Here is a 22,483-nt window from a genome sequence, read left to right as displayed (position 1 = left end):
TATTGAATTGTCTAGATAGCACAATGCCACCATGGTTACAGGATGTCTGGGAAGTCACCTTTGTATCCTGAGGACATAGATATGATCATAAAATCTCCACAATAAACAGGACAACGTGCGATTTTTAGGTTGTTATTTAATCTGACGATACTTCATTCATTTGTTTATGTGGGAACATGTAGTGTTCAACATGTAGCACTGATTTGTACAGAAAAATGACGTATGCCCCTAACGGCTCCTGTGAAACAGGGGCAGTGACCTGGCACTTGTCTCACATTTGTGACTCAGAAGCTTGGATTCTTTTGTTGCAGTTTAATATCTGCTAAACTGAAATTGCTTTGGACACATTATCACTATGTGAAATATAACTCCTTTTCCACTCTATCCCCTTTAATTTTTTAATACCACTTATAGCCACTTAAATTTTATATATGAGTTCATAATATATAAATATTATGAAAATACATTGTTCTTTTAGATTTCATTCTACTCCTAACAACTAGGCAGGTTCCTGAACACATTGAAAACTCAATATGTGTGAATTTACTTATTGAAAAATTCTGTCATTAATACAGTTCTCCTTTCCTGTGCTATAGTGATATTTATAATGGCAGTGTTCAAAGCACATTTTATTTGACCAATAAACAATGATTAGTGAAGCAGAATTTTGAGTATCAGCTCACACCCCTAAACTAGAAAGGTATGCAGATTAGTGTCTGTGTGGCTGCCAGTTATTCCACATCTTACAAGTCCAATCGACAGAACAGCAGCGTGATTCCCATTCCTTTTGATGTCTTTAAACTAAATAGCTCTTTAACTGGCAGCTTAAGGTATATGCTGGTATCGTAAACATGTCATATTCATTTTATTTACTAACTGAAGTTTATTTTAGTGGGGATTGTTTTAACACCATGATTTTCACCTAAACACTAAAACAATTGTTTATTTAGTAGCAATCAGCAATATTACTGGTGATAAGTAAATATAACACATTCTATATATCTATCATATAGCTAAACATTAGCATTATCATAATGTAATACTAAACTATTTATCACTGTAAGTTTGTGATTGAAACAAAGAAGAGAAAAACAGTTTTTAAACAAGAGCAAAGATGCAGTTGGCAGATGACTATCATAAAAATCGATTGACAGAAGAATTCACAAGGCTGATGATAGGAGTACTGATGCATGCATCTTCATAGTGCTCAGACGTATGACACCTGTTCTTAAATATACTACATATTTATGATTGAAGCTTGGAAATATATATTTGGAATTTCAAATTAAATAAAATATTAATAAAATTTTAACACAGTGACTGTAATATCTTTGGGGAATTAATTTGAATTATTTTTATACTGAATACTTCTCAATTAGTCCATTATGGATTCAACTTTTATAATATATACAGAAAGTGGAATGTCTTAGCCTTCTTTGCTGAGTTATCAGAGGTCCCCCATACTACTATCATGATTTCTCTATACTAATTGCTGATTTTTTTTTTCTTTTATCTCCGTTTAGTCAAAGGAATTGTATCAAGAATGTGGTACTCTCCAATTTAGCACAATCTTTTCCTTTACTTCTGCAATCTTGCTGCAGAAGAGAGAATTAAAGCACCAAAATCTTCCAAACCTACACCTTGAACTTGTTTGGAACAAAACATGGAAATTTATAATAGGTAATAAGAGGATAATAATACATAATATTTTGATTAATAAATTCCCCAATTTAGTCCTCCCCTTCTAAATTCATAGTCTTGGCAAACTTAATAATATTTCCTGTGTTTATTTTAAGAAATTACTAAATTTTCAATGAAATCTTAATAGTGAAAAACATTCTTTGAAATATGAGAAATATCAAAATCACAAGTAAAGTCATCTGGTGATACTTTAGACTGGACATTTGCTTTTATTTTCTTCCAACATCAAACCTATCTTACTTTTTTCTATTTTATTCAGTTTTAATCCCAGATACTCCAAATAATTTTCTTAGGAAATAAGGGTGGGTTTTTTAAGTTTGTATATATCTGAATTAAATATTTATATTAATTTTCAAATTATCCATTAAAAGTAGAATAAGGAGAGTTCACATGAAAATTCTTCTAATTAAGAACTCTGATTCCATATTATTCTGAAAGTCTTTTAGTTGTACTAAATTGAGTTTTAAATTTTGATAGTTGTATAGCTTCTGTAAGTAAAGAAAAACACACATGTTCACAAAGAAATACTTGAAATCTTGTAAGATTTATATTACAGGTGATCTAATATTGTACTTAATGTCATTTCTTTACATATTTACATTTCAAAAAGACCAAGTTTCTCTAAACCTGTTGTTTTGCATATGTGATTTGTCTCTATTATAATGTTAATATATTACATTTTCTTTTGATATTGTTTTGAATTCATGGAAAAAAATAACATATCCTAAATATACTATACAAATTCACATGATGAGCAAAATATCCCAGTCCTTAACAGAAATATATTGTCAATATTTTTAAACATTAAGATTTCCAAAGTTAGTAAAGTTTCATGATAAATTTTATATATATATATCTATATATATATATCTATCTATATATCTATCTATCTATATATATATATACAATTTTCAATACCTCAAAACATGTTCTTTTTTATACAGCACTTTTAAATTTCAATTTTAATTAAAAATTCTTTATGACTTAATCAAATTAATGATATAAAATTTCTGCTGGTATTACAGAAAATAAGGAATGCACTAGATTATCTTTTATTTGAGAATACTAGAGAAGAAAAGAAACAGTTCTTCCACTCAAAGCTTACTGATGAATGAAATTTAAAATAAAATCATGCCTTAAGAATTCTGTCCCAAATACCCATTTTGCTTTATGAGTTCAATGTTATTGCCTTAACATATTTGGCATTTCTTATTTTAAGAAGCCACTGATGTGAACACTTTTGTTTGCAAACTAGCTGTGAAAGTAATGGCATTTGAAATGACTCTCAATTACAGGGAATTTTATATATTCTAACTGAAAGCAAAAATAAAATCCCAAAAAATTTTGAAACTGTTACTATGTTCTAAGCAGTAAGCAAGGGTATATTCAGCAGTCAGAATGTGCATTTATTTTTTGTCAAAGTTAATCCTGTTAAAAAAAAAAAAGAGTTCTGATTTAATGCGTTTGTCAAAACAACCACCACTGTTAGAACAGCTAAGCTAAGCTACAGAGGTTAGTTATAAAAATAAATAAATAAATAAAACTCTTTCTTAAAACTGAAAAAATTTTAAATGGATAGGGGAAAAAAGTAAACCTACTAGGAAAAATAGCTTCCCATTAATTATCAAAACATATGTGTGATTACAATGTTCTTTCATAGACTTAGAAGTGAGAGCTTTTTCAAGACCCTGATTGGCTGCACACAAACTCAGATTATTTGACACTTCCTATTTAGTATGATATGAGAGTTTTATAGACTAAGTTAATCTAAGCTAAAGCTTTCACTTACATAACCAAAAACTCCTACCGTGCTCTAGAATCTTCTATATTGTCATCACCCATCATCTCCAAATCTCGTGAGCGCTTCTCACAAGCTTCTTTAAGCAAATTTCCTTCTGGAACAGCTTTAGGAGTGTCTTCATTTGCTTGAAGATGTACTATCACGTTTTGTTGGTGCCAATTCTGAAGGACTCTTTGATGGGTAGGGGCTGGTCCTGGCACTGGCGTCAGTATATCGTGGTGGACAGGACTATTGCTTTTCTTGAGCCCGTTTCTGTCCCGTGAGTGGTTCTTCAACCTGCCCTGCACCGGGGTCCCTCTATGCTCATATCCTTCCTGCTGAAGGCAGCTTCCAGTGTTAGGCGATCCTTGAGAAGGATGACTAAACCATCTCCAGCGCAGCCTCAGGATCTGTTTCACATCAAACTCTTTCTTGCCGGACACTGACATTGTTGCCGGAGAAAAGACAAAAGCCTTCTCTAACAGAAAGGAAATGGAGCCTTTGTTATCTCTTGTTTCTCTCTGCCTCTTGTGTAGAACTAACAAAAGCACAAGTGCTGAGAGAGCGAGCAGTTTTTCTTGCTTTCTCTCCCCTCCCCCTCTGCCTGTGATACACTGCGAATACTTCCAGCTTAGCTGAAGCCAGAAAGCTGCGCTAACAGTGTAGGTGGGAACCCATACTGACAGGATGATGAGGTCAGACCTTAAACAAGTAAATCAGCTTAGCACAGGAAAGCAGCTACCACAAACACTCCAGCTGCTAGATTTGCAAACTCACAGCCCTTCCTTACGCCTGAAGTTGTAAACATCTAACCCTGCTTCTTTGATGCCAAAATGCATTGCTGTCACTTAAACCCAGGAGTGTGAGTAAAAGTGAACTGTTTAAAGTCACTTCTACACACCCTTCTCCCTCACTCCGCCCACTGTAATACTCACTCCTTTATAGCCCACTTCTAAAACTGTGCCAATTTCTCTCCGGAGAATTTGTCATGGAGAATTCGTTATGATCTATTTTGAGATTCTTCTTATGGAAAATTTGAATGTAGCTCATTAAGGAAAAGCATCCTATCCTCACTCCCCTTATGGAGATCTGCAGTTATTATATGCAAAGCTCTTCTGAAAATGTGAATGTCTCTATATAAACATTCTACTTGAAAATAGAAGCTATAAAAATCACAAAATCATGCTGATTAGCCATCACTACACACACACACACACACACACACACACACACACAGACAAACACACACACTCATCCCACTAAGTGCTGTCTGGATAGTAAGTAACTTAAACTAATATATAGAAAGAGAAATAGTGCTTTTCTAAGTCATATTGGAAGAGATGTTTTCTATCATCGAAGATAGCTTGAAAATGAGCAAATCATTCTAATCATTCTGGCTTCTTGCTAGTATAAACACCTCTGTATCATACCCTGAACTTTCACAGGCTTATTTCTTTGTTCAGAAGTTGTTGTTTTTTTTAATAGAAGGATACAGCAAGACATGTTTTAAATTAACTCAAAATCCCTTCTAAGAAGGACTGAGGCTTCCACATTTTGGAAGCTCAAAAAGAAGGAAGGCCAGAAGGTAAATGCCTCAGTCCTTCTTAGAAGGGAGAACAAAACACTCATGGGAGGAGGTACAGGATCAAGTGGAAGAACAGGAATTGAAGAGGGGATCTTTCAGGGGCTCCCTCACTTGGGTATCCACCCCATGTGTAGCCACCTGGCCCAAGCACTATAGTTGATGCTGGGAGGTGCTTGCTGGCAGGAACCAGATAGGGGTGCCTCCTCAGGGGCTCTGCAAGAGTCATGCAGCTGAGCATGTTTGCAGGTAACTATTAGACTGAGCACGGGGACCCCAGTGAGGGTGCTGGGGGTGGTGGTGAAGAAGCTGAAGGAGGTCTTGGCCTCATGGGAAGAACAGAATTGTTGACCAACCAAATCCTCCACAGTTCCCATGGAGTAGAACACCAACCATTGAGCACACATTGAGAGGCCCATGGCTCCAGTTGCATATGCAGCCGAGAGTAACAATGTCTGGCATCAATGTGAGAAGAGACCTTTGGTCCAGGAAGGGAACGTTTTCCCAGTGTAGGGGAGTGCAAAGGCACTGAGGTGGAGAGGGTAATTGGGAGCTAGTGCACCTTTGTGAAGACAAGTAGAGGGGGAGGGGGATGGGAGCAGGGTGGGCAAAGGGAATATCATTGCAAAGGCAAATACAAAGAATATCTAATATTTTTTTAAAGTAAATAAAAATTAACACAAAATCACCACATTGCAAGTAAACTAGTAAAATCCAAAATACTTTGACATCTGGTTCACAATGACAATTTCATGACAAGGCAAATATTTCTAACTCAAACTAACATATATTGATAGTACAATGCCAACATTATTGTGCAATTTATTTTTAAAATGTGCCTAGAACTTGTGTCATACACTTGTATTAATAAAGAACTTGTTTTTATCACATCCTTAAAAATCCATACTGAATCCATAAGAGTCTGTTTCAGTTTTGTGGTTAAAAATTTGTGTGACCCTGTAGATGTCACTTCTTTGCATCTACGTTTCTTCACATGTAATAGGAAGGAGCAACTAGATTACCAATATCTATAAACACTAATGTAAAATGGCGTTAAAAAGAATTTAGAAAAGGAAATTAACTCTTCTAAGTATGGGGTTTGTCTCTATTTAAGTATAAAGCAAATTGTATCTTCCTCTTATCTACCTCGTTTTCGTAAGTTATGAGTGTTATTTTAAACACTTTAAGTTGACTGGGCTGTAAAGATGCAAAGCACTACTTTGAGGTTTTATTTTGCTATTTAAAGTTTGCATGATGACTACTGGCCAAAAAGCTGCCAGACAGGTGATTATATGTGTGAACACTGGGAAGAAATAATCTATAAGAAAATAGATTAGAAATTTGAAGGTGAGAAAAAATGCCCTTAACTCAAAATTGAGCTCTACAACTTATCAGCATGTATTTAATGACCTGTGAATATAGCACAAACCTTTTGAGTTGTCCAGAGTTCTCTAGAGAGAACTATATAACTATATTATTATAACTAATATATAGTGCATAGTAGGAAAGAAGAGAGTAAAAGTAATGTAATAAAGTATAAAATTATAGGGAGTGGAGTATTCAGATATGCAGAAAATGATGTAATAGTGTACTTCATGTTTGTATGATTCCAGGCTTGAGTTCCAGGAAGATTTATTAGTTCAAATCTGTACAAAGATCCACGCATTCAACTGATTGACTATATCACATTGAATTATGCCAATCTATTTTACTTACTCTGTTAAAGTAAATATTGGATTTACACTGACACACTCACAGAAACAGCCAAAGGAAAGTCAGAACTGATTCTTGACCTATTCTCTGAAGTCCTGCCTCATTATGTGATTTTTTTCTCCATTTTGCATGTGCTCCTACCATAGGATGGTATTAAGCATCCTTCCTACCTAGAAGTAAGTTTCCAAAGGTGCTATAGAATGCTACTCTAAATAAAAATCCACAATAATTTAGTAAAATTAAATTCTAAGATGATATCACATAGACTCTAGGTACACATTACATAGGTATGCATTCCTGAGATACTCTATAGCTGATAAAGTATACAACTGCAGAAAATTAATTATTGTAGTCCTTTATATTTTTAAAAATCTAATTATATACATTATATTTAACCACTGTTAAAAATGTTCTTTACCTAAGCATCAGAGAATACTGCAGAAGTAGTACAAAGATTTTCAGTGCCTGAAGACTAGGAAGTCAGCTATGAGATTATCTTCTAGAAAGGGCTGCTTAATCAAGACTTGACAACGTCAGTATCAATAAATATACTAATGCAGTTGAGAAAAATATCATGGAGTCCCACGCTTCAGAAAAACGAACTACAGGCCACTAATGAGTGTTGAGAGTGAAAAATTACTCTATCACAGAGATATGCTCCCTTTATATTTATCTAGTACAAAGTAGTAATCACAGAAAAAAAAAGGCTAGCAATTTGAGAGGTAGATTTGGGGCATGGAAAAAACAAGAGAGAGAGAGAGAGAGAGAGAGAGAGAGAGAGAGTGAGCAAAACAGAGAGAGAGAAAGAACGAGATAGAGGGGAGGGGCATGGGTTAAGGGAATAGGGGAAAATATGAAATAATATAATTATATTTTAACTTAAAGAATGGTCAGGTAAGGAAATTACATATTTGGTAGAGTGATAAATCAGTTCAGTCATTTTAGACAACAGAATGGAAGCCTCTAAAAATATAAAAATATCATTTAAACAAATACTCTTACTATTGAGCATATGTAAAATGGAATTAATATTGGCATATTGAGCAGACATGTACTACTATGCTTATTGAAACATTATTCAAGTAGTAAAAATGGAAATAGTTTAACTATTCATTTGCATTAAAAATTTCATGTAACTACCCAATGGAATGCTATTTGGACTTTGAAGAAACAAACTCAGTGATGTATAACAACATGACTGAATCTAGAGAACATAATGTTAAAGGAGAAAAGCAAGGCACAGAGGAAAACAGTGTTAGTTCATCTATACATGGCATCAAAAGGGTATTGAACTCACACAAGGAGAAAATAGACGGATGATTATCAAAGCTGGGAAAGATTTTGAATTGAGAAAGGGGAACACTAATCAAGAGTACAAAGATTCAGTCAGATATTAGAAGAAGTGAATTCCATTGCTCTATTATACAATATGATGGTTATAATTAATAATGATCAATTGAGCATTGTAAAATATTTGAGTAATAATTCTACTGTTCTTACCATAAAGAAAGTAGACATACTTAAAGTCAAAGTATGCTAATTAGCCTGATTTGGTCATTTGGTCTTGTGGAAGAGGTGAAGGAAGGGTAGAGGGAACCAAAGAGAATAATATTCCTCAGAAAGACCAACAGAAACAACTCACCTAGACCCTTAGGAGCTCCTAAAGTCAGAACTATCCACCAAAGAGAAAGCATGGGCTCGATTTACTCTCCTTCCTGTCCACATACACATACAGACTGCTGCAGATGTGCAGATTGGTCTTCATATGGGTCCTCCAACAACTAAAGCACATGTTGTCCCTGACTCTGTTATTTGCCTGTGGATCCTGTTCCCTGAACCAGCTGCCTTGTTGGGCCTCAGTGGGAAAAGATGTGTTCTACAGTAACTTGATGCTACAAGATGCAAAGGGGTGGCCTCCTCCTTCTCAAAGGAGTAGAGGAGGGTGGAATGGTAGAAAGAGCTGCATGACGGGGTACAGGGAGAAGGGTAATTAATATTGTGATATAAAATAAATAAATAAATGAAAACAAATCACCTTTTATAACTATATATATATATAATTAAAATAAATAATAAATTTATGTACCAACTTGTAGAGAAATGTCTGTCAGAATGGGGGAGAGGTGGAAAAAATAGTTATTGAGATTTATAAGTTAAGAAATGCTGTTTTTAAGTTAACATTTTCATATAATATACCTTGATCATATTTTACCTTCAATCAACTCCTCCAAAATCATACCCACATCCCTATAAGCCAATCAACTCATGTTCAACCCATATAAATTCATAAAGCTCCCATTCAATGAGAACCAGGAATATTTGATAATTGGGGTTGAATAAAAATAAAATGGAGAAAAGTTAATGCTGTTACCACAAAATTAGGCACAGTAGAAAACAGCTGACTTATTATATAATATAGTTGATATTCCATAATTCTGACATTATATAAAATTATAATTTTGTACAGAGAAGAGCACTGAGCTTATGGTTACAAAATTTCTATTTTATACTTGCTTATAAATCATATTGTGTTATGTAAAGAGTAACAGGGAGGCATATTTCATGAGTCATTGTTTATACTAATTACCTATTAAATTGAAAGAAATTCACACGAGTGTTATATAACCAGCATTTTCAGCATTCATGGAGATATGAATTGTGACAATACATGAAAATGCACATAAATATCAATTCTTTATTGCAAGCATTCCAGGTAATTGGAAATCCCAATGAATATCAAGGCTGAGTGAACAAACTTATATTGATGCTAATAATAACCCAAGAGCTAAATTCACAGTTTGAGTTCTTTGAAATACGATTAGTGTTCACTTTGTCATGCAGAAATGATGAGCTTCATTGAAGACTACCAGTGTATATTTGGAATATTTTGAGTAAAATTACATTTAAAAATAACTTCCTAGGTTTTTTACTACATTTGCATATAGCAATATTTCTGGATTAAATAATGATATACAATGAGATAACCATAGTTACTTAAAGAGAAAAATTGAAGTGATAATGTTTTTAGCTTCCATAGCAATTTAATATTTAAGAAAAAATGGTTAAAAATTATCTCATGACTTTTTTTTTAACAAAAACAAAGAATGGTGCAGATGTTTTCTACTGCATAAAATGTTTTGAAGAAGGGTGATTTAAACTATAAAGTGTGATAGATATCAAGATATAAGAAAATATAAAATGACAATTTACAGCTATTCTAATGAATGTATCCTTTTGTGTAACAACTACCAGGACAAAATATATTAAAGTCTTTAATTTTTAGTCCTAAATAAATTAATATGTAATAGAATAGGCAGGCACACTGGGATTATTAGAACTGTGGTTAGGTGCTATATTTAAAAGAAACTGCTGTTCTTTTATTGAAAGGTAAATAAAACCCTCTTCAAAGAAATAACTTAATACTGTCATTTATCTCTTGTGAGTACATGTGTATAACTTCCAGTTTAGCATGACCAAGACAATATAGAAAGAAAATTTTTAAAATTGTGCTGCCATTAATACTGTCATAGAAAAAAAAAATACTGTTAAGATCAGGACTCCTGAGATCTCTCTGACACTGGACCACCAACCAGGCAGCATATACCAGCTGATATGAGGCCCCCAACACATGTACAGCAGAAGCCTGCCAGGTCGAGGATTGAGTCAGAGAAGGACCCAGGCAATTTAGAAGTATGGAGACAAGGTGGGGTGGGGAGGAGGTATAGGATGTGGAACAGTCAGAGGGTACACTGGGAGGCGAATAACATCTGGAGTATAAAAATAAAAATTAAAAAAAAATAAGAAATATGTGGTGATGCCTTGATCTTTCTTTTTTTCTAAATTTTTATTAATGTTTATAGTTTTATATTAAAATAGATTTCACCAAAGCATTTAATTAAATTTAATTAATGTAATTATATTATTCTAACAAAAGTTTTTCTCTCTAATTCTGACTATATGTTTGCCTGTTTTTTTACGTGTGTATGTGTTGTCTCTGTGTGCAAACACATGTATATATTACATATACAATATGTATAAATTAATATTAGTCACATGTATGATATATGCATTGTATATATATATATATATATATATATATATATATATTAGGAATCAGCACTATTTATTTTTTTTATTTTTTAAACGACTTTATTTTGCAAAACAAAGATAAATGTAAAGATTTTAAACATTTTTTTCTTAAAATTATACATTTTTGTCAGTACTGTTTTTTCAGACATTAAAATCAGCACTATTTATAATTAAATAAAAATATATGTAATAAGAATTCAATTTATATACATACTTATTTCAAATTATAATATAATCATAATATTTTTCCCTTTTCTTTCCTCCCTCCAGATCTTCTCATATACCTCTCACTGTGCTCCTTCCAAGTCATAGCATCTTTTCTCATTAATTGTTTTTTATTAAATATTTTCTTTATTTACATTTCAAATGTTATCCCCTTTCCCAGTTTCCCCTTCAGAAACCTCCTTTCCCATTAGCCCTCCCCTTGCTTCTATGAGGGTGCTCTCCCACCCACCTATGTATTCATTAATTGTTATTGCATGCATATATGTATATACATACATATTCCTAAAAATAACCAGTTTAGTCTGTAAAGTGTTATAGGATGTAAGTTTTCAGGGCTGATCAATTGGCTCTGGACAATCAATTGGTGTCTTCATCTCTAGATAATACTCCTACACACAGCTTGCCTCAAGTTGCCTATTTTTTTTGTATGAGATTCAGGATCTTGGAATCTCCCTTGGTACCATCTTTGTTTGGTTCATGTTTGGGCAGTCATGTTGCTAAGGCTTTAAGGCATCTGATATTCCTAGGAGACATAATCTCACAGCAATGTTCTTGATCCTCTGACTCTCTTTCCTCTCTTTCAGTGTTTCTCAGCCTTAGCTATAACATTGTTTTATAGATGTATCCACTGGGACTGAGCTCCAAAACACTGCATTTTGATTAGTTATCATTATCTGTACTGGTATTCCTGAAAAGACTCAATTTAAAGAGAAGAATGTACATAAATGTAGTCCTCAGCATAGAAAACCTGAAGTTTCAAACATGAAAAACTACCAGAAATACTAACAACAAAAAAAAATCTTTAATTATTTCAAAGCATTAAAATATCCATCATTGACTAAAATATGTGATAGTGCAGTTGGTTACATTAGCAAAATACTTTTGGTGTGCCTTCATAAAATTAATGTTGTGTAACACTCAGTGGTTGTTATATTTCACCCCCAAATTCCATATACTCATTTTCATATATATCTGTGAAATGAAGTTAAATATACAGAAGTTCATGTGCAAGTGTTCATTTTAACTTTGATATGAGGGTTTGTGTCTAGTCTTATTGTAATGTGATACGCCATATTTGTTGCCATTCCTGGGAAGCCTGTCTTTTTATGAATGGAAATTGAAAAGAAGTGAACCTGAGAGAGAGAGGAGGTAGGGGAAGGGACTGGGAGGAATGGAAAGAGCAGAAACTGCAGTTGGGATGTATGTGAGAACAATAATTAAAAAAATAATTAGTGTATTTGTGTTGTAACATTTACATGCTTCATACCAATGAAGGCCAGAAAAGGGCATTTTATCACCAAATGCTGGAGTTACAGATGTTTGTGAACCACCACGCTGTTACTAGAAACATGAATATGGGTCCACTGAAAGATCAACAAATGCTTCAAACCACTGTGATACCTTGAAATTCGTGTGTAAATGTTTGTAATAATGTGAAACTGGGGCTAGAAAGTTGTCTCAATGATTATGAGCACTTGTTACTCTTCCAGAGGTCTTGAGTTAAATTATCTGCAACCAAATGGTGGTTCACAACTATCTGTACTGGAATCTGATGCCCTCTTCTGGTGTGTCTGAAGACAGCTACAGTGTAATCATATAAATAAAACTTTAAAAATGTGAAACTAGAATAAAAATAAAATTATTTTATGTATAAAATATGTATGGCTTATATATAGTGTCATATGTTTATCATTTTATGTACCTAATTTAAATAAAATAGAGCATTATCTGTAGTATAATAAAAAATAGAACAGAATGGGTTAAATGATGTGGAGGAGAAGAGGGCACCATAGTGGAAGGAATACTTTCAGGAATATGTAACAGTAAAGACATTTGGGAAAAGTCATATGGAAACCTATTCCTGTAGAAGCTTCATAAAATATATAAATACACTTATTACAAGTGTTTCAATGTCCATTGTTGGTGGTATTGCAAACTGGTATGACCACTATGGAAATCAGTCTGGTGGTTTCTCAGAAAATCAGATATAGTACTACCTGAGGACCCAGATACACCACTCTTTGGCATATACTCAAAAGATGCTCCAACATATAACAGGGATGCATTCTCCACTATGTTCATAGCAGCTCTATTTATAATAGCAAGAAGCTGGAAAGAACCCAGATGTCCTTCAGTAGATGAATGAATACAGAAATTGTCATACATTTATACAATGAAGTACTACTCAGCAATGAAAAACATTGACTTTATAAAGTTCTTAGGCCAATAGATAGAAGTAGAAAATCCTGAGTAAGGTAACCCAATCACAAAAGAGTTCACATGGTATGCACTCACTGATAAGTGGATATTTCTTCAAAAGCTCAGATTACCCAAAATACAATCCACAGACTACATGAAGATCAAGAAGTTGGAAGACCAAAGAGTGGATGCTTCAGTCCGTCTTAAAAGGGGAAACAATATATTCACAGGATGAAATACAGAGACAAAATTTGGAGCAGAGACTGAAGGGAAAGCCATCCAGAGACTACCCAACCTGGAGATCTATCCCATATAGAGTCACCAAACCCAGACAATATTGTGGATGCCAAAAAGTATATTGTGACAGGAGCCTGATATAGCTGTCTCCTGAAAGGCTCTTCCAGGGCCTGAGAAATACAGTATCAGATCCTCTCAACCAATCATTGAACTGAGAATGGGGTCCTCAATGGAGGAGTTAGAAAATGGACTGAAGGAGCTGAAGGAATTTTCATCCCCATAAGAAGAACAACAATATCAAGCAACCAGACCCCCAGAGCTCCCAGAGACTAAACCACCAACCAAAGAGTAGACATTTAGGGACCTATGGCTCCAGCAGCATATGCAGCAAGGGATGGCCTTATTAGGCACCAATGAGAGAAGAGACCCTTGGACCTATGAAGGCTCAGTACCCCAGTGTAGGAAAATGCCAGGGCAGGGAGATGGGAGGAAGTGGGTGGGAAAGAGAGATTCCAGGGGGGGAATCCAGGAAAGGGGATAACATGCAAAACATAAGTAAAGAGAATATTTAATTTAAAAAAAGCGAAATGAAAGAAGAGACATATCTGTTACCACAAAAATAAAGTGCATCATAAGATCACTATGAACAATTACATACTAAGGGGGTCTGCATACGATTGGCCCAGGGAGTGGTACTATTGGGAGGTATATAGCCTTGTTCAAGATAATGTGTCAGTGTGGGCATGGGTAATGAGATCATCCTCCTAGCAACCTTCAGATGAAGATGTAGAACTATGAGTTCCTTCACCACCATGCTTCCTGCTTTGATAATGGACTGAACCTCTCAACCTGTAAACCAGCCTCAATGAAATGTTATCACTTTAAAAAAAAATGTTTCGATGAAGTTACAATGTAATAGAGAGAAATTACCCAGACACCTCATGCTAGGTAATAATACTCCTAATGCCTCAAAATAGCATGGCTTTGCCTCAGTAATAGAATAGATAAGCTTGCCAGTGATAGTGAGAGAAAACAAACAGCTTTAAAGGCTGTTAAGGTGTAAAGTTAAGGGTTCTTTGGAAAGTTATTTGGATGTCGATGCAAACACGTTGACATTTTGGTTGAATTTTTTTTAAAGTGGACATAGTTGTGTAGATTAAGGCAGATTCATGAAGGAATATTTTATTGAAGCAGACACAGGATTCAGGTTGTTCTGCTAAAGCAAGCACATGAAAGTACCTGTAAAGATTTCTTTGATAATACACATGTATTGGTTTGCCTTGCATTGTAAAGTTGAGCTGCATTTTTTGGCACTCCATAGAGAGAAATGCACCAAACAACTTCTAGAAGTGTGGTTCAGTTTCTTGTCCCTTTTGTGGACTCATGGTGATTGACAAAGTGCTGTCAGATGTCACAGATGCACGTGATGAGGCAAAACCCTGGGAGGACATATGGTGATGAGAGGGTATAAATAGAACTCCACCAACAGTGACAGGGCTGAGGTTGGCCGGCCTATAGAACTAGATGTGCAACACTTGTGGGTTTAGCTTCTTCTCTGATCTTCACTTGCCTGAGAGAGGTACAGCCAAGAACTTCTCCTGGTGTTCCACCAGGTCCCTGCCAACTTGGGAGGAGGTTAAGGACTGGCTGTCTCTGCTAGGGAGTGCCAACACTGCTGATCCGTGGTTGCTATCCTTTACTGGACTGCTGGCGAATCCATGAAATGTTTGCAAGTGTATTGAGCAGCTGTTGCTGAGCTGCAAACTGAACTGCATATTTCCTGACAACACAGAAAGGAGTTTCTTCAAAGAACCTTTCTAGATAAATTCAATCCTCCTCCCACCACTCCAGGAATCCTTTCTTTCCCACTACCTCTGCTGAGGAGTAGGCTAAAAGGGAGGTTAAAGTATTTAAGAACCATTATTAAAAGTAAGGTTTAAAAAAAGTAGTCACAGGCTGTTGTCTGGCTAATCAATAATATTTACCTTTTGATGGAAAGGTCAGTGGTCTTCTGTCTTTGTTGGAATTCTAAAGTAAGTTCTAATGCCAGTGAAGCTATGCCTCACTAATAGAATAGATAAACTTGCCAGTGATAGTGAGAGAAAGCAAACAAAGCTTAAACGGCTTCCTTCTTTTTTTTTTTAATTGAACGATTTTATTTAAAAAAAAAAACAAAGATAAATGTACAGATTTTAATCATTTTTGCACAAAAGTCTATGAATACATTTTTTGTCAGTACTTGATTTTGTTAAAGGTTTGATAGTATGCATTAAAATCTTACTAGTTACAATGAGCATAAAGTACAGGTAAAACAAGATGTAACCTGGAAATAGTCAACGTTTTCTTGGTGTGCAAAAATTAAGCATAATGTTTTTTCATTTTCTTTCTTTTTTTTGGCCTTTGTTTTTTCTTGAACTTCATATAGTCTGTGTGTTGTTTCTGGGGTGTTCAGAGCTTTCTGGGACCCATTATCAGTGACTGCATGTTATGTTTGTTCTTTTGTGACTGGGTTATCTCACTCAGGATGATATTCTCTAGATGCAACCATTTTCTTAAGAATTTCAAAAAGCCATTTTTTTCTGATAGCTGAGTAGTACTCCATTGTGTAAATATATCACAATTTTTGTATCCATTCATCTACTGAAGGACATCTAGGTTTTTTCCAGTTTCTGGCTATTATAAATAGGGCTGCTATGAACATTGTGGTGCATATGTCTTTGTTGCATGTTGCAGCTTCTCTGGGCTATATGCCCAGAAGTGGAATAACTGAGTCTTCAGGTAGTACTATGTCCAGTTTTCTGAGGAACCGCCAGACAGATTTCCAGAGTGGTTGTAACAGTTTACAACCCTAACAACAATGGAGAAGTGTTTCTCTTTCTCCACATCTTTGCCAGCATCTGCTGTCATCTGAATTTTTGATCTCAGCTATTCTGAGTGGTGCGAGGTGGAATCTCAGGGTTGTTTTGATTTGCATTTCCCTGATGGCTAATGATGTTGAGAACTTCCTAACAGCTTTCTTCTTCCATGTCTTTTTATATAGACTGTTATCAGAAGCTGTGGCTGAGATTCAGAGTATGTCTTCTCACCTCAAGTGATCCATTTAAGAAAATCCTTCACAGATGTTCTCAAATGCCTTTTCTTGATTCCACATATAGTCAAGTTGACAACTAAGATTAAGTATTACAGTTATCTCCTAAAAGTAGATAAGACACTATTGTTGAAGAAACTACTTATTTTAGTTTAGAAAAAGGAGAAATCAGTTGGTACAGATATTCAAGCTTTATCATTACTTATTGAATGTACTATGCAGTCTGCCAGTAGGAAAAGAATAAACTTCAATCTTATGCAGCTTTAAGCACTATATACTACACTAACAACTAGTCTGGAAAGAACTGCCCACTTGTGCAATAGTGAAAGAAATCTCACAGAAGTAACCTCTCACTTTCTGATTGAATGTAAATTCTACTCTAAAAGGTGAAAGCCATACCTAGTACCACTGTTGGAACCTGAAACTGTGGTTAGGCAGATTATTAGGCCCCAAGTGAAAATTTGCAACTGTTTACCTGTTAAATGAACCCAATATTAAGCAAATTCCTATTAACCTATCACTACATTCATAAATTAATGCATTTCCTATCCTTCAAAAGAGAAGCTTCTTCTTGAAGTATCTGGATATTTATAATGTGACACACAACCCATCAATGTGTAGAGAAAAAGAAACTTTAGTGAATATGGGATGTCTATATCACACCTCATACTTACAAGTTTCAGGAATCATTACAGAGGATGAAGCATAAAGATTGGCATTTGGAGTGGGAAGAATTTGATAGACATAAGGAAATTGTGTTTTCAGGACACAGCAAGGAACTTACACATATTAAGTCGCAGAATGGAGATAGGAAGTAGGAATAAAAAGTCCTACAACTAAATAAGAAGCAATTAAAAGAAAATAGAGGGCATACATTTGAGTGGGTGGATTTGGGATAGCCAAATATAATACTGTGAAAGGAATTATTCATCAAAGACTTCAGCGAAGTCATCATTCATCAGAGAAAGAAAGATAGAAATCTGAAAAACAAATACAATAATGTTGTATACAAAAATATGTCTTATTGTATATATTAAGCAAAAAGCAATATAAATACATATTTATTTTTGTAAAAATATAAATATATATGCATATATTTGGGGTGTATATATTTTAAGATATAAACAGGTTACTCTTAGAATGTATATAGCAAACTCATACATATATAAAAACATGTATCTATTCCTGTAGAGGAATAAAATGTATATTTTTACAATAATAATATCAACACAACTAAAGATCTTGGTAGATGTAGGCAGAATACAACTAAAATATATGACTAAAGGTATAAGTCTATAATATGCAAAACCAATATTAAAAGTTAAAAATATAGAATATAGGTGAAAAGAAACAGAAATACCATGAGGTTAACGGATTGAATAAGAATGGGGCAGGGTTTTGAGAAAAAGGAAGAGATAGTAGGCCCATTAACCAAGATCCTCAACTTCATATGGAAATAAAACATAATATCCAGAATAATCAAAACATTTCTCAACAATAAAAGAAATTCTGAGGGAATCACCATCCAGGACCTCAAGATATATGAAAGAGCAATAGTGATAAAAACTGCATGGTACTGACACAGAGACAGACAGGTGGATCAGTGGAATTGAATGAAAGACCCAGAAGTAAACCCATATACATATGGACAATTAATCTTTTTACAAAGAAGCCAAAAAAAATACACCAGAGAAAATAAAGAACCTTCAACAAGTGGTGCTGGTCTAACTGGGGGTCTAAAGATAGAAGGATGCAAATTGTTCAATATTTATCATCTTTCATAAGGCTCACATTCAAATAGTTCAAGAACTTAAACATAAAAACCAGATATAGTAAATCTAATAAAAGAGACAGTGGGAAGTACCCTTAAATACATTAGCTCAGGGGGAAATTTCTTAAAAAGAACAGTAATGTTTCAGGCTCTAAGATAAAAAAAATTAATAAATGAACCTCATGAAACCGAAAAGCTTCTGTATGGAAAAAGAGAGCCTCAGTAGGTCAAACCAGCAGTCTGCATATTGGAAAAATCTTCATGAATCCTAAATCTGACAGAGAGCTAATATCCAAAATATATAAAGAACTCAAGAAGTTGACCTGCAAGAACCCTAATAACCCAATTTAAAAATGGGGTAGAGAACTAAATAGAGGATTTGTAACAAAAAAAAAAAAATTGAATGCCCCAAAGCACTTAAAGAAATGTTTAAAGTCCATTAATCATGGAAATGCAAATCAAAATAACCCTGATATTCCTCCTCACGCCAAGCAGAATCACTAAGATTAAAAGCTCAGGTGACAGCATGTGTTGATAAGGATGTGGAGAAAAAGAACCCCTTTCCATTGCTGCTGTGATTGAAAAATGGTACAACAACTTTGGAAATCAATCTGTTGGATCAGAAAATTGGAAATAGTTTTATCTGAAGACCCAGCTACACAACACTTGGGCATATACCCAAAAGACAACCCCACAATACCACAAGGACATGTGCTCCACTGTGTTTATTTATATCAGCCTTATTTGTAATAGTCAGAAACTGGAAACAACCCAGATGTCCCTTGACAGAAATTGAGGTTAATTTACAGTATGGAAATTACAATATGAGGTTAATTTAAATGGAATAATATCAAGCTATTAAAAAATGAGGACATCATGAATTTTGTAGACAAATGGGTAGAACTAGAAAAAACCATCCTGAGTGAGGTAACTCAGACCCCAAAGGAAATGCATAGTATACTGGATCCAACTGTTACGTGGTTATTAGCCAAACAAGGTACAGAATACCTAGGACACAGACCATAAAAAGTACAACAAGCAGAAATTGCCAAGTGAGGAGGCTTCAGTCCCACTTAGACTGGGCAGAAGGCAGAGAGTGGAGGAAATAATCACAGAAGGCAGAGTGAGAGAGAAACCAGGGTGTGATAAAAAAGTGGGAGGTGAAAGGGGGGGACAAGATCAGATAGGTCGGGGAGGGGACAAGAGGGAAGCCTGGAGGGCCAAGCGAAGAAATGGAAATAAGCAGCCTTGGTGAGTGGGAAGTATGGGAACAATCTTGAGAGTACCGGAGACCTGGGAGGTAAGAGACTCCCAGGACTCAATGGGAGTGACCGTAGCCAAAATTCCAAACATTGGGGAAAGAGAACTTGAATAATTTACCTGTATTAGATAGAGCCTCCAGCAAAGGGACAGGGTTACTAACCCACAGTCAAATTTTACCTACACACAACCATCGGACTAAATTCAGTTGAATTAGTGGAATGGGGGAAGAATTAAAGAAGATGAAAGCAGTACGATTCCATAGGTAGATCAGCAGTATCAACAAAACCAGATGCCAGGAAGCTCCCAGAGACTGAGACACCAACAAGGAGCACACACTGGCTGGTCTAAAGCACTGACACATATATAGCAGAGGTCTATGTGGTCTGGCCTCATTGGGAGATGTGCTTTATCCTCGAGAGGCATGAGGGCCTAGGGAAGGGAGAGGTGTGTGGCGGGGAGCACCCTCTCAGAAACAAGGGGTAGGAGGAATGGGATGAGGAACTTTGGCAAGGGAGACAGGGACAATGACTGGAATGTAAATAAGTAAAATATTTTAAAATAGAATGGATTATTTAGAAAATCTTGACTCATTTTAAGGAGACATGGTTAGTTCTTCAAAGAGTTAGTTGTTAAACAAAGTGGGCATTTTTCTCCATTTCTCCCACACTGCCAAACATAATGTAATATCTTGTATTTTCTTTCTTATTTTTTCCACAGGGTTGCAAGTTTATTTGTTTACATATTTTTATAAAAATAACAACTGCATATGTGAATGGCAATTCATATATTTAAGAAGGGTTTATTAATATTTTCAGTTATTTTTTATTGAAAAACTTTATTTTAAGAAACACAGATAAATGTAAAAATTTTACAGGGAAGGCTTGTTCTTTCAGTAGTATAGGAGAATGCCAAGGCGCTAGATGGGAAGAGAGTGATTGGGAGAGGGAGAACCCTCATGGAGGCAATGGGAAGGGGAAGGAGGATGGGATCCGGGGAAAGGGGATAACATCTAAAATGTAAAAAAAGAGAATATCCAATAAAAAATTGAAAAAATAAACTAAATCCCCATAAAAACAAAAACCAAAAAACAAATACTATTTATACTCAAAGAGAAGATAGAACAATTACCAGCAGAATTGGGTAGTTTGTAGAGTGGTTCATATTGAGGAATGATAGCTTAATTTACTGAACTTTAACTATCTGAATTTTAATTTTTGAAACAAGAATTTCATAATCTAGTTATTGGAGCAATCCAAAGTCTAACAATGGTAGGCATTGATCGCTGATTCTGATATAAATTTTCAGAGTGTTTTCCCCCGTACTTTCATAGTCAAATATACCATCTAAATCAAATTGCAAGCCACTCCATTCATAGTAATAAACCAATATTGGCTAAGCTTTTGCTTCCTGCCTGAGATGATAGAATGAATACTATATGAACATCTTTATTTTAATAATTTCGGTGGTATAAGATTCATTATCAGTTTTGGTAAGATTATGACAAATTTGAAAAAATTTGATTTTGTTGTTTAAAAATAATTACATAAGTAATTTTAAATGCTACAAAAACAAATGGAAAATTGAGTGCATAAGAACTAAAATCTGGATTAAAATTTTTCTTCGATTGTCTATGAACAAAAACCAACTGAAATAGAAAATTTCAACACAGAAATTGAAGGAAAACTCAATATGAGGGGAAAAAAACAGAAGTGTCAGGAATGTGAATCTAATAGAACAATTTCCTAGGATGAAGAAAATGATGAATTTAGTTACAAGCAGCTTAGAAGAAAAAATATTTTTTAAAAGATGGAGCTGGAGAGATAGCTTAGCAGCTAAGAGCAAGTACTGCACTGGCACAGTAGCAATGTTTGCTTCCCACCAGCCACTTCAGATGGCTCCCAACTTCTTATAAACAATGATAGATGTTGCTCAGACGGAAGAATAAAATGTGATGGGTTTATGTCAACCCTAAAGTAGAAGGACCCAGGTACAGCAATGAGTCACTCATGGCAAGGTGATGGTACTTTTGTAATGGGCAGCATAGGCAACATAGAGTCTATAATGGCTTGGTCCAGAATGAAGAGCACACGCAAAATGATTTTTATGGTGGCACAGCTCATGCTTTTAATGTTTACAAGGAATAAAGGATAACTTCTCCAATTAGAATTCTGCCTTACATTAACTTGTTTCACCAAGCATGGTATCTTAGCACTGGTGAAAGAGTGTTTTACTAAAAAATACGTACAATTTGAGGATGTCTAGCTGATAAACTATTGGCATCCAGCAGCCTAATGAAATTCTATGGTTTGTAGTAGAGTAGGAAGTACTCTGACACAATGATGATGTTATCCTAAAACTGAAGCTGTATGTTTTCCCTGACCTCTCCCTTCCATTATATCAGAAATTACCACCATGTTACACCATAATTATTTGATGAAGTATAATAGATGTTATTATAACTTATTACAAATATTGCAGTGAATTGTCATATGTAAAAATTGTCATCTTCCAAATAGGAAATAGTCCATTTGCACACACACTAAACTGTGACTATTGACGATCAACTCAAAACAGTAAATTAAGAGATAAATGTTGACATGAGTAAAAGCTGTGGACAATTTGCTGTGATTTCGAAAAAAAGCCATTCCTGTGAAAGCTGGACCTATTATTGTTCATATGTGGCAGAAAGGTATGTTATGACATATAATGTTTCAGTTTCTCCACTTAAAAGGCTGGTCTCAAATTAAGTTGAAAATGTGGAACAAGAAACGTTCCATAAAAACAAATGGAAACAATATTGGGTTGAGATTGATCTTCATTAGTCCCTAGGTTTAT

The 22,483-nt window shown here is 34.8% G+C and overlaps 1 protein-coding gene across 3 annotated transcripts in view; it reads right to left on the bottom strand.

Moving 5' to 3' along the window:
- KLHL4 (kelch like family member 4) overlaps positions 1-3,930 on the bottom strand; it is a gene marked incomplete at its 5' end in the record, with an annotated part of 58,299 nt that extends 54,369 nt beyond the window's left edge. For all 3 annotated transcript variants that reach the window (XM_080910966.1, XM_080910965.1, XM_080910967.1), the window contains one exon: positions 3,509-3,930. In XM_080910966.1, the coding sequence (XP_080767092.1) occupies positions 3,509-3,930 (422 nt within the window). The remainder of the gene's footprint in view (positions 1-3,508) is intronic.
- Positions 3,931-22,483: the final 18,553 nt, after the last annotated feature.

This window comes from Micromys minutus (genome assembly GCF_963924665.1).
Source record: "Micromys minutus genome assembly, chromosome: X".
In the NCBI taxonomy this organism is placed as follows: domain Eukaryota; kingdom Metazoa; phylum Chordata; class Mammalia; order Rodentia; family Muridae; genus Micromys; species Micromys minutus.
This window is presented reverse-complemented; position numbering and strand designations above follow the sequence as displayed.